We start from the raw sequence: 12,027 nt of genomic DNA, 5'->3' as shown, positions 1-12,027 counted from the left end.
GACTTTCTTTTGGTAAATATCATTTACATCGAATTAATTAACTAAACATTTTATGCTGTCACAGAAAATGTCTAACAGCCTGTTTTATAATTTTATAAAAATTGTAGCCATATGTCACTGCAAGGATATTAGACCTCTGTTCCCAAGTGAACAGAATTCAGGCCTGTCTTTTCACAGAAAGTGTCAGGTTTATTTCTGCAACACCACCTCCATTAAAGGAAGCCACTGCTAAAAAACAGATAAACTGTACCTGGCTGCATCTGTCTACTTTTACCAAAGAACTATTGAAATTGCTCATTTGGACAGAATTATTAGGTACCTACTTTTACAAGAGAGTTGTTTAGACTACGTGCAAGGTAAGGAAAGCTGGTTCAGCTTCCTGGATCCTTCAAAACATTGATAAAATTTTGATCTCTTCCTGAATTCTTCTCAGATTAACCGCAGTCAACTTCCTCTCCAATCACAGCAGAAACCCTGTATCTTGTACACATAGGTCATAGTATCTGTTCATTTTTATTCCTGTTTAAAATTCATGGGCCTTTACTAACTGCCCTTATAATGTGGGTTCTTCTGAAGAGGCTGCATTGCCCACAAATCCCAACAAATGTCTCAGGGCTGCCGCAGTCCAGCCTTTCAGCTACAAGGCCCGGAGGTGCCTCTCCCTGCCCTCCGCTGACAGTATGTCCCCCTTCCTTCAAAACAACCTTGGCCTCTGAAGTTTTTTTCCTTGTTTCCCTGGAAGCTCTTGCCTCACACCCCAGTCGGCCATCTTCCTTCTGTGCGGCCACATCTCTCCTTTCCCCTGTTATACTCGGAAGACCCTGATGTTAGCTCAAGGATGAATGGAAAACAGCATCTCAATGATAATTACCAGGATTTCAATTCTCCTCTGTGCCCTGTGCTAGCATTTTCTAAATAATGCATCATCCTCACAAAACCCCTTAGGTAGCAACATCCCTCTTTAAAGATGAGAAAACTAAACTTGTCCCAGGTCCCTGTAAAAGGCAGAGCTAGATGCAGGCCTCTCTGAATGCAGACGCTGTGTTTTTGGCCACATCTGTTAACTGGAGTAAAGTACACACGGTCTTCAGACCTTACTTGAATGATTCTATTTGGGGGAATTCTATTTTAGGCACTTTTTTCCCCCCCTGGGAGGACACTAAATCAAACATTTCTAAGTAGCTGGATTTTTCCAGATTCCTCAAACCACTTGTCAAGGAGCTGAGTGTACAAGCTCTCTGACTAGGCTGTTCTATGTCATGAGAAAGGAAAGGCAAACAGAGGTCAAATGGTCCAGAAAACAAGCATTCCCAAAATAGCTCCTTCATCATTAAATCTAGGAAATGGCATTCTGCAAATGTTTACCTCGTCCATTAAGGCTGCTGTGCTTTTTTGGCTCTCTGTGTCTGAGAAGCAGGGGTGGCTGGAGTATGCTTTCAGCATTCGTTCCAGGCCTGAAAGTGAAATAAGGCTGTCAGTCTCTGTTCCTCTGGTCCTAGTGGGACACAACTGGCAGGTGGTTATACTCGGAGGGAGCCTGAGCCCAGAAGTGATGCCGGGAGCATTTCCCAAATGGCTGGGCCTGTTTCTGTGTGTAGTTGTTACTAAATTTTACTGAATGGGTGACCTGTACCTTCATTTAATGGGATTTGAGAAATGCTGGTGCTTAAGGAGTCTTGATTGTTATTTTTCAAGATGAGATTTTGCATCCTCCTTGTTGACCCATTCCATGGTGGATTCCTAACATTTACCCCCATGTTAAGCTCTCCTCCACTGATATTTACATTTCTGAACATTTTGCTCTCTTGGATTTCCTATCAAGTATTACATTGCAACAGGGTTCTCTGGTCCACATAAAATAAGCTCTACATATCAGAATCATAAAAGTAGAGTTGTTTTTATTACCTGTAACACTTTAGAGCTGCTTCACGTTCTCACATACCTAACGTCTAAGTATAGGATTTAATTTGAATGACTTTCACATCATTCAGGAAGTTAGTTTAAAAAGAAACAAACAAGTGGTGATCATTCTGTAATGTATAGAAATACTGAATCATTATGTTGTGCACCTAGAACTAATGTAGTGCTGTACGTCAATTATACTTCAATTAAAAAAATTTATATAAATTTTAAAAATTTAAAAACAACCTATTAGCACCCCCTGATAGAATAAAATAAAATAATATGGGGGAAATAAATAAATAAACACAAGAAAATGAAAAGCCTTGTACACAGGAGGTTTACTGTGTTTTAAACCAAACCAATCAGCCAATTTCAGGAACACTGTAAAATGCTACACTTCTGGAAATGGTGGTATAGTACTTGTATAGATCTCACAGACCAGAATGTCATTTTCAATTTTTTTTGCTCTCTCCTTGCTTTTTCATTTTTCTTTATTCACACAAATTAGGTTTTATATTTGGTCTTTTAAATGAGATGATCTCTGCACCAGTCAGCAAAAGCAGAATCACCCTAACTCTGGATGAAACCTCCAAGTAGAATACTTTCCCTTACCAGGCCAGTCAAAGAGGTAATTACACACCTTCCTGGTCTCGCGAGGCTTTTTCAATATCTTTTTGCAGTCTCAACAGTTTTGACTTTATTGAAGATGCCTGTCGCTCTTTACTCATTGCATTTTTAGGATCTTCTTCCTTTAGGAAAAAAAAGGAAGTTTAACAATTTAAAGGGAAAAAAGTAAGAGTTGCTACTCCTAGTTGCACTGAGACTTTCACTGACTGTATTCAATTTTAACTTGATGGAAGAAAAAAGAAAAAAATAATAAAAGCAGGGTAACCTCTGGTTTTCTACAGATTGGTCTACCTTTTCTAGACCTACTGAATAAGAAGACAGCTCCTCGTTTACAACTTGTAAGTGTATAGCTGAGCACTTTCTTTAATAGATAAAAATTATTCTTGGAGGGTGAACGTTACTATGGCTATTTCATAGGAGCATGTGGCTCACCAAGGGAAGGGGCATGAAAGCTTCAAGGAGACTAGCTGACTTAACCAGCACATTTCAGTTGAGGGGTAGGAGGGCAAAGGGTACTCCTTGCAGGAGAAATGGCACAAGCAAAGGACAGAGGGAGAGTTGTGTGAAATGTATGGGGAACAATAAACAGACCAGTTGCTTGAGCAAATGTAGTGGAAGAAAAAATTGTCTAAGTAGTTTAGGTCAGATTTTCAGGCTGAAGTAGGGATTTTATCATGTAGGTTATGAGAACCATTAACAATAGCAGAGCTTTCATATACATTATTTCCAGAGTTGAAAGAAAAAAAAGGATGTTAGGACACAGTTTAAATGCCTAGTAACAAGTCAAAGCAAATATCCTACAGTGATATGCAACTTAAAATGATTAAGACCTTTATGTGAAAAAAGAAAAAGGATGTTAGGGTCAGGTTGGGAGGTGGCTGAACATAAGTGCAGTAGATGGACAGAAACCTTGGAGAAAGGGAAAACTGATGACTGAAGATGGAAGTGCAGGAGCCAGGACTTATCTGGTAGGAAGGAGAAAAGCGAGGACCCTGAATATTGGTGGAGAGATTAGCTTTAGATAGACTGTCCTGAAGAAAGAGAAGAGAAGATTTAGAGCAAAGAGAATAATAGCCTTTACAAAAATATAATGTAGAGACTAAAATATTTAATATACATACTGTGTATTATATATTATAAAAATTTTCTCTATATCCTTTATTACATGTGACTCTTTGTGATTCTTGTAACAACTCGACGAGATTGGTTTTATTTTCCCCATTTTACCTGTGACACTCAGAAATAAATGAAGGCCCAAGACGAAACAGCTAGTAAGTAATTACTGATGAAACCCAACTCCTGTGACTCCCAATTCTCCACCAGAGTCCACTCCTTCACATGTCTGCCTGAGGCTGAGGCCCAAGCTGACGTTACCTCTGCAGGTGAGCTCCGAGTGAACTGCAAGGATGCTTCAGTCCAACCCTCAGTCCTTCCTTGCTGGAGGAATGCACCTCATAATCTGACTCTCATGCCAGTCCAAGACTTCATTTGGTTTCTTTGGGGATGCCTATATTGTTCACAAATGTATTTCCACGGATAGATCACTACTGGATCAACTTGAGACAGATTAAACTGCCGTCGTTAACTTTCTTAAATTTGTCCTTCTCTTTCAAAAATTTGTCAGAAAGAAGATCAAAACCAGAGGAGGCATTTAAACTGCAGATACAATCTTTTGAACATGGCCTTTACAGTAACCTTACAAATATTTTTCACACTGATCACCAGCCCTCCAATATTCACATTCAGATAGTTCTCCTGTCTTACCCTCTTCCATGTAGATTTCATAGCACTCTGTAAAAGCCAGTCTACACTTATTGCCAATGACTATAAAGTCAGATTTTGGAGGTGTTTTGCTTTAAGAATATTAGGACAATCCTATTCACCCATTTGGAGATACAGTCCATTCTCTTAGACAACAGATACATAGTCGTTAGTTCTGCTGCACTGAAATTGCATAGAAACCAAAAATTCCCATGGGCACATCAAATAAGATAAACCATTGTGGCTACTTCTTTACATTTCAATAGGAGCTTAGTCAAATTTTCAAGGAGAATGACCCTTATTTTATTGACAGGTTAGCTGATAGAGGCATTTTTACAAGAAAGTAATAGATATATTTTATTGTACATTTTCCCATCTCAGTGATCACCTACACAGTTTGGAAGAAAAAAAAAAAGAAGTACTTTCCCCATGTAATCAAATCTTCCTTTCCACTTCCATCTCTACCTTTGTTTCCGCTTTAACAGACATTGCTATTGCTAATTTGCTTTGCCTTTGCCAGGGTCGGAAAAAAAGATTCAATTAAAGAAACAGCCAGCCACTTATTGATGTTTAGATGGTGGGAAGGAGAAAGCCGGTCAGAATTCATTATTGTGTCAGATCTAACAGCCTTCCCCTCTCCCCTCATCTCTTGTTCCCTGAGTGGGGGTCCTGGGATGTTGGTTTTGGCTATACTTTTATAGGAGGACATGACCAGTGGTCCAGTTTTACACAGAGAGAGGGGTGAGCCTCCCAGACTGGACCTTGGAAGTTGAGTGAAATACAGCAGAGGGCCCAGGAAGGAGCAAGCAGGAGTTTTTCCTGCAGATTTTGGTAATTAACGATCAGCATCTAGAACACTACAATTAAAACTAACAAGAGGGGAGTGAAGGACAAAATCTTTGAGGCATGACCTGACCCAAGAAGATAAAGAATTTAGCCCAAGAGAGCAAACAGGCAAGATGTCTGGGCTCTGACCAGGGACACTGATCAGTTTTTAGCAAGGAAGGTCATGTGATAGTAGAATCACCTAAATGTCCTCAAAATAAGCCTCTGGAATGGCAATTAATTTATGACAAAGGAGGAAGAATATACAATGAGAAAAAGCCTCTTCGAAAAATGGTGTTGGGGGCTTCCCTGGTGGCATAGTGGTTGGGGGTCCGCCTGCCGATGCAGGGGACGCGGGTTCGTGCCCCGGTCCGGGAGGATCCCACATGCCGCGGAGCGGCTGGGCCCGTGAGCCATGGCCGCTGCGCCTGCGCATCTGGAGCCTGTGCTCCGCAACGGGAGAGGCCACAACAGGGACAGGCCCGCGTACCACAAAAAAAAAAAAAAATGGTGCTGGGAAAACTGGACAGCTACATGCAAAAGAATCAAACTGGATTACTTTCTCTCACCATATATAAAAATAAACTCAAAATGGCTTAAAGACTTAAACATAAGACATAACACCATAAAACTCCTAGAAGAGAACACAGGCAAAACATTCTCCGACATAAATTGTACCAATGTTTCCTTAGGTCAGTCTCCCAAGGCAATAGAAATAAAAACAAAAATAAACAAATGAGAACTAGTCAAACTTACAAGCTTTTTCACAGCAAAGGAAAGCATAAACAAAACGAAGAAACAACCTACAGAATGGGAGAAAATATTTGCAAAAGATGCGAACGACAAGGCCTTAATTTCCAAAATATACAAGCAGCTCATACAACTCAACAACAAGAAAACAAAAAACCCAATCCAAAAATGGGCAGAAGACCTAAAGAGACATTTCTCCAAAGAAGACATATAGATGGCCAACAGGCACAAGAAAGGATGTTCAACATCACTAATTATCAGAGAAACACAAATCAAACCTAAAATGAGGTATCACCTCACACCAGTCAGAATGGCCATCATTAAAAAGTCTACAGGGCTTCCCTGGTGGCACAGTGGTTGAGAGTCTGTCTGCCGATGCAGGGGACACGGGTTCGTGCCCCGGTCCGGGAGGATCCCACATGCCGCGGAGCGGCTGGGCCCGTGAGCCATGGCCGCTGAGCCTGCGCATCCGGAGCCTGTGCTCCGCAACAGGAGAGGCCACAACAGTGAGAGGCCCGCGTACCACAAAAAAAAAAAAAAAAAAAAGTCTACAAATAACAAATGCTGGAGAGGGTGTGGAGAAAAGGGAACTCTCATACACTGTTGGTGGGAATGTAAGTTGGTGCAGCCACTGTGGAAAACAGTATAGAGTTTCCTCAGAAAACTAAAAATAGAATTACCATATAATCCAGCAATCCCACTCCTGGGCATATATCCAGACAAAACTGTAATTCAAAAAGATACATGCGCCCCTGTGTTCACAGCAGCACTATTCACAATAGCCAAGACATGGAAACAACCTAAATGTCCACTGACAGACAAATGGATAAAGAATACGTGGTACATATATACAATGTATATACTACTCACCATAAAAAGAACAGAAAAATGCCATTTGCAGCAACATGGATGCAACTAGAGACTATCATAATAAGTGAAGTAAGTCAGAAAGAGAAAAACAAATACTATATGATATCACTTATATGTGGAATCTAAAATATGACACAAATAAACCTATCTACAAAACAGAAACGTAAAATAGATAGCTAGTGGGAAGCAGCCGCATAGCACAGGGAGATCAGCTCGGTGCTTTGTGACCACCTAGAGGGGGAGGATAGGGAGAGTGGGAGGGAGGAAGACGCAAGAGGGAAGAGATATGGGGACGTATGTATATGTATAACTGATTCACTTTGTTATAAAGCAGAAACTAACACACCATTGTAAAGCAATTATACTCCAATAAAGATGTAAAAAAAATATATTGAAAAAACTGGAAGAAAATAAAAACACTGACAACAACAACAACAAAACCAGAATTATGGACATAGAAAACAGACTGGTGGTTGCCAAGGGGAAGGCGGATGGGGAAGGGATGGAGTGGGAGTTTGGGTTAGCAGATGTCAGCTTTTATATATAGACTAGATAAACAACAAGGTCCTACTGTATAGCACAGAGGACTATATTCAATATCCTATGATAAACCATAATGGAAAAGAACATAAAGAAAGAATATATATATATATGTATAACTGAATCACTTTGCTGTATAGCAGTAATTAACACATTATAAATCAACTATACTTCAATAAAAAATTAATAAAATAAACTCAAAATGGATTAAAAACTTAAATGTAAGACTTGAAACCATAAAACTTCTAGAAGAAAACACAGGCAGAACATTCTTTGACACTGGTCTTAACAATATTTTTTTTGAATATGTCTCAGGCAAGGGGAACAAAAGCAAAAATAAACAAATGAGACTACATCAAACTAAAAACTTTTGCACAGTGGAAGAAACGTCAACAAAACACAAATGAAACTTCCAACAAAACGAAAAGGCTACCTACTGAATGGGAGAAGAAATTTGCAAATGATTTATCTGACAAGGGGTTAATATCCAAAATATACAAGGAACTCATACAACTCAACATCAAAAAAACCAAACAACCCAATTAAAAACTGGGCAGTGGACCTGAATAGACATTTTTCCAGAGAAGACGTACACATGGCTAACAGGCACATGAAAAGATGCTCAACATTACTAATCATCAGGGAAATGCAAATCAGAACCACAGTGAGCTATCATCTCACACCTGTCAGAACGGCCATCATTAAAAAGACAACAAATAAGTGTTGGTGAGGATATGGGGAAAAGGGAACTGTGGTACACTGTTGGTGGAAACTACCATACAATCCAGCAGTTCTACTCCTGGGTATATACCTGACGAAAGCAAAAACATTAATTTGAAAAGATATATGCACCCCAGTGTTCACTGCAGCATTACTTACAATAGCCAAGATACTGAAGCAACCTAAGTTCCCATCAATAGATGAATGGATAAAGAAGATTTGTCATATATATAATGGAATATTACTCAGCCACAAAAAAGAATGAAATCTTGCCATTTGTGACAACATGGATGGACCTAGAAGGTATTATTCTAAATGAAATAAGCCAGACAGAGAAAAACAAATACTGCATGATTTCACTTACAGTGGAATCTAAAAAAACAAAGGAACAAACACAACTAAACAAAAACAGAATCATAGGTATAGAGAACAAACAGGTGGTTGACAGGGGAGAGGGTAGAGGAGGAAAGAAATAGGTGAGAGAGATTTAAGAGGTACAAACTTTCAGTTACACAATAAATGAATCATAGGTATGAAATGTACATTGTGGGGAATATTAGTCAATAATAATGTGATAACTTTGTAGGGTTACAGATAATAACTAACTTTATCATGGTGATCGTTTTGTAATGTACAGAAATATCGAATCACTGTGTTGTGGTCCAGGAACTAACATCATGTTGTAGGTCAATTATACTTCAAAAACAAACAAGCTCATAGAAAAAGATCAGATTTGTGGTTACCCGAGGTGGGCGCTGGGGAGAGGAGGAATTGGATGAAGGTGGTCAAAAGGTACAAACTTCCAGTTACAAGATAAGTAAGTACTGGGCATGTAACGCACAGCATGATAACAGAATGAACACTGCTGTGTGTTATATATGAAAGCTGTTAGGATAGTAAACCCTAAGAGTTCTCATCACAAGGAAAAAGGTTTTTTTTCTATTTTTTTAAGGTTCTATCTATATGAGAACGGATGTTCACTAAACTCGTGTAATCATTTCATGATGTATGTAAGTCAAATCATTATGCTGTACACCTGAAACTTATACAGTGCTGTATGTTCATTATATCTCAATAAAACCAGAAGAAAAAAGAAAAGATATAATCCTCTAATTAGGTTAAAGTTTTTCAAAGGCAAGGACCAGAAAGGATGTTGACAATAATTTGCACCTCCTAAGATTCATGCCTCTGTGTGATCCCTTCCCCTTGAGTGTGGGCTGTTTATTGACTTGCTTCTAACAAATAGAATCTGATGAGATGTCACTTCTGAGATTAGCTTATAAAAGACTATGCTTCCATCTTGGACACTCTGGCTCTGTCTCTCCTGCATTGCTAGTTCCAGGGGAAGCAGGCTGATATGCTGTGAGCTCTCCATAGATGGAGAGACCCACGCGGCAAGGAACTGATATCTCCAGCTAAAACCGTTCCCAAGGACCAGAGGCTTGCCATCAGCCACGAGAGTGAGCTTAGAAGCGGATCATCTCCCAGTAGAGCACTGAGATGTCTGCGGTCCCAGCTGACACCTTGATTACAGCCCTGTGTGGGACTCGGGCACCCAGCTAACCCACACCTGGATTTCTGACCCACAGAAACTCTGAGATAATAAATGTTTTCTTCAAGCTGTTGAGTTTGGGGGTAAGTTGTTATGCAGCAATAGACAAACCAATGTGATACACAGTAATTATTTATAGAGTGTGAAGATTTAGTCTTGGGGGGAGGGACAGATCAGGAGTTTGGGATTGACATGTACACACTGCTATATTTAAAATAGATAACCAACAAGGACCTACTGTATAACACAGGGAACTCCGCTCAGTACTCTCTAATAACCTAAATGGGAAAAGAATTTATAAAGGAATAGATATATGTATATGTATAACTGAATCACTTCGCTGTACACCTGAAACTAACACAACATTGTTAATCAACTATGTTCCAATATAAAATAAAAAAAATTTTTTTAATTAAAAAAGTAAATGAAATAAAATATTTCCTTCAAAAAAAAAAAAAGATTCAGGCTAAAACCCTGTTTGGAGTTCTTCCCTTGCAGAGAATACCAAAGACAGGTTTGCATTGCCCAGTCTGTAAACCACACAGTTTTTAAATTTATACGGACTGTGAAAAAGTCAATATTTTTGTTTCCTTTACAATTGCTCTCAATTCTTTTCAAAATGAATCCCTCAGTATATGACTAAGGTTTCTCATGAATGAAACTTCCTTCCATCCCATACTTACAAAGTAATCAGTTAATAGGAACTCAGATTTATTTTCTGTAGATGAAACTGCGGTTTCTTCCACGAGAGCCTGGATATCATTTTCGACATCTATCTTGCTGATGGCGCAGTGGATCTGCGTGTGGCACTGCAATGCCGAGGAAAGCAGAACAAGGTTGCAGAGGACATGTTTCCCGCCAGTTCTTACCATGCATACCAGAGATGGCGAATTCTTTACTACTCACTGTGGTCAGGGTTTGGCCAAAAACAGAAATATGTTGTGAGTACTGGTTTAAGTTATTGCATAAGAGTTGAATTCTTTCCTTCTCCAGCTCCAGGATGCTCTGAGAAGGATGAAAAATGAGATTAGATCAGCCCACTGTTATACAAAACTGAAGTCACCCACTAAGCACAAACACAACGAAGAAAGTCTGAGTGAGCCGTCCTGTCTGTGCCTCTTGATTACATTATATCCACATTGTGGAGGGGGGTAGTTTCCCAGGACAGGAATGTGATTTGATGTCTGTCTTATTTTATCCTCCATTAGGATCAATTTAACTCACACACTTTCTCCAGGCTTTTGTGGGTCAAAAAGCACATAGGTGGATGCCACAGGTTACCTGATGTTCACAAAGAAGGGGGAGAAAGGAATCATTTGAAAAGAATCTGTGGGTTCCAAAAAAAGAATGAAGCCCAGTAAAACCCACGTCTGTATCTTGGAAATGCAGTCAGACACTAAGTATTTCTAGAATTGTTTGCAGCACATACAAGGCATTCTGCCGGTTCCGGCAGGGACAACGATGATGAGATGCAAATTCTCTGCTTAAGGAAATTATGTGATGAGAGCAGAAGCTTAAAGTCTGATCAATTCATCATCCTGACCTAAAATTAGGCCTGGGGGTCAGAGACCACTCTTGGAAGGTGGCAACACAGCCTCCCTGTTTTATGCGGGATGACAAAAATTCCACTTTTAGAGTTTTATAGCTTTTAGCTAAGAAGAGTAAATAAAGTAAGGGAGGTCACATTTGCCTTGTCAGCCATTAACATTTTAGAAAAAGTTAGTTATTTGACTCTCACCCCTCACTGCTAGCTGAGCTACAGACTGTTTGTTTTGAGGAAATACAGGGACGCTCAGCAACTAGGCATTGTCCAAGAAGGCTGGGTCAAGTGGAAATGCAGGGGGCATTCCTAAGCCTTGTGAGGGCCATAGGAGGCTGCTGGGTATGTGCCCAGAAGCCCATGGGCTTCGACAGGGGTGGCAAGTGTCCAAGACAACATGCCTCATCCCGTTTCTGTAAGGACAAGGCCTGGGCTTTCCCCCTTTATCCAGAGGCTAGGTTGGTTCCTTTCATACCCGCCATCCCACCCTGCTTCTTCCCACACAGTAAAGAGTACTCATCAATAGTCTTTCCTGAAAAAGAAAGCCTTCTTGGGCAAATTGGTGGGTGGCATTATCGTGGAAGTAAGAAGGGCGGACTGTGTCTCAAGGCCTTTGGTAGGGTGGAGGTGGGGAGACATCACAAAGGCCACTGGCTTCTCCCATCCTGTCTTTCAGCACACCTGCAGGGGCCACTAGCCTGTCCAGCCTGGTGTTCCTTTATACCCTTGTGTGTAGACTGCATTCACATCCTGCTGTTATTTAATCTATGGTATATAATCATTAAATTTTCAAGAAATTTATTTGTGTAATAGTTACATAAAGTTTACCTGTTAACCATTTTTAAGTGTACAGTTCAGTGGCATTAAGTCCATTCACATCGTTGTGAAACCATCACCACTACTCATATCCAGAACTTTTTTCATCTTGCAAAACTGAAAC

The 12,027-nt window shown here is 40.0% G+C and overlaps 1 protein-coding gene across 5 annotated transcripts in view; it reads right to left on the bottom strand.

Annotated features, from left to right (window-relative positions):
- Positions 1-12,027, bottom strand: part of NOSTRIN (nitric oxide synthase trafficking) — a 73,688-nt gene that overhangs the window by 13,568 nt on the left and 48,093 nt on the right. For all 5 annotated transcript variants that reach the window (XM_033423495.2, XM_012532157.3, XM_004267264.4 and 2 more), the window contains 4 exons: positions 10,454-10,552; positions 10,231-10,356; positions 2,543-2,651; positions 1,366-1,454 (listed from right to left, as the gene is read on the bottom strand). In XM_033423495.2, coding sequence (XP_033279386.1) covers positions 1,366-1,454; positions 2,543-2,651; positions 10,231-10,356; positions 10,454-10,552 — 423 coding nt within the window. The remainder of the gene's footprint in view (positions 1-1,365; positions 1,455-2,542; positions 2,652-10,230; positions 10,357-10,453; positions 10,553-12,027) is intronic.

The sequence above is a fragment of the Orcinus orca genome, chromosome 7 (genome assembly GCF_937001465.1).
Source record: "Orcinus orca chromosome 7, mOrcOrc1.1, whole genome shotgun sequence".
In the NCBI taxonomy this organism is placed as follows: Eukaryota; Metazoa; Chordata; class Mammalia; order Artiodactyla; family Delphinidae; genus Orcinus; species Orcinus orca.
The sequence above is the reverse complement of the archived record's forward strand: the minus strand, read 5'-3'. Positions and strand labels throughout refer to the sequence as shown.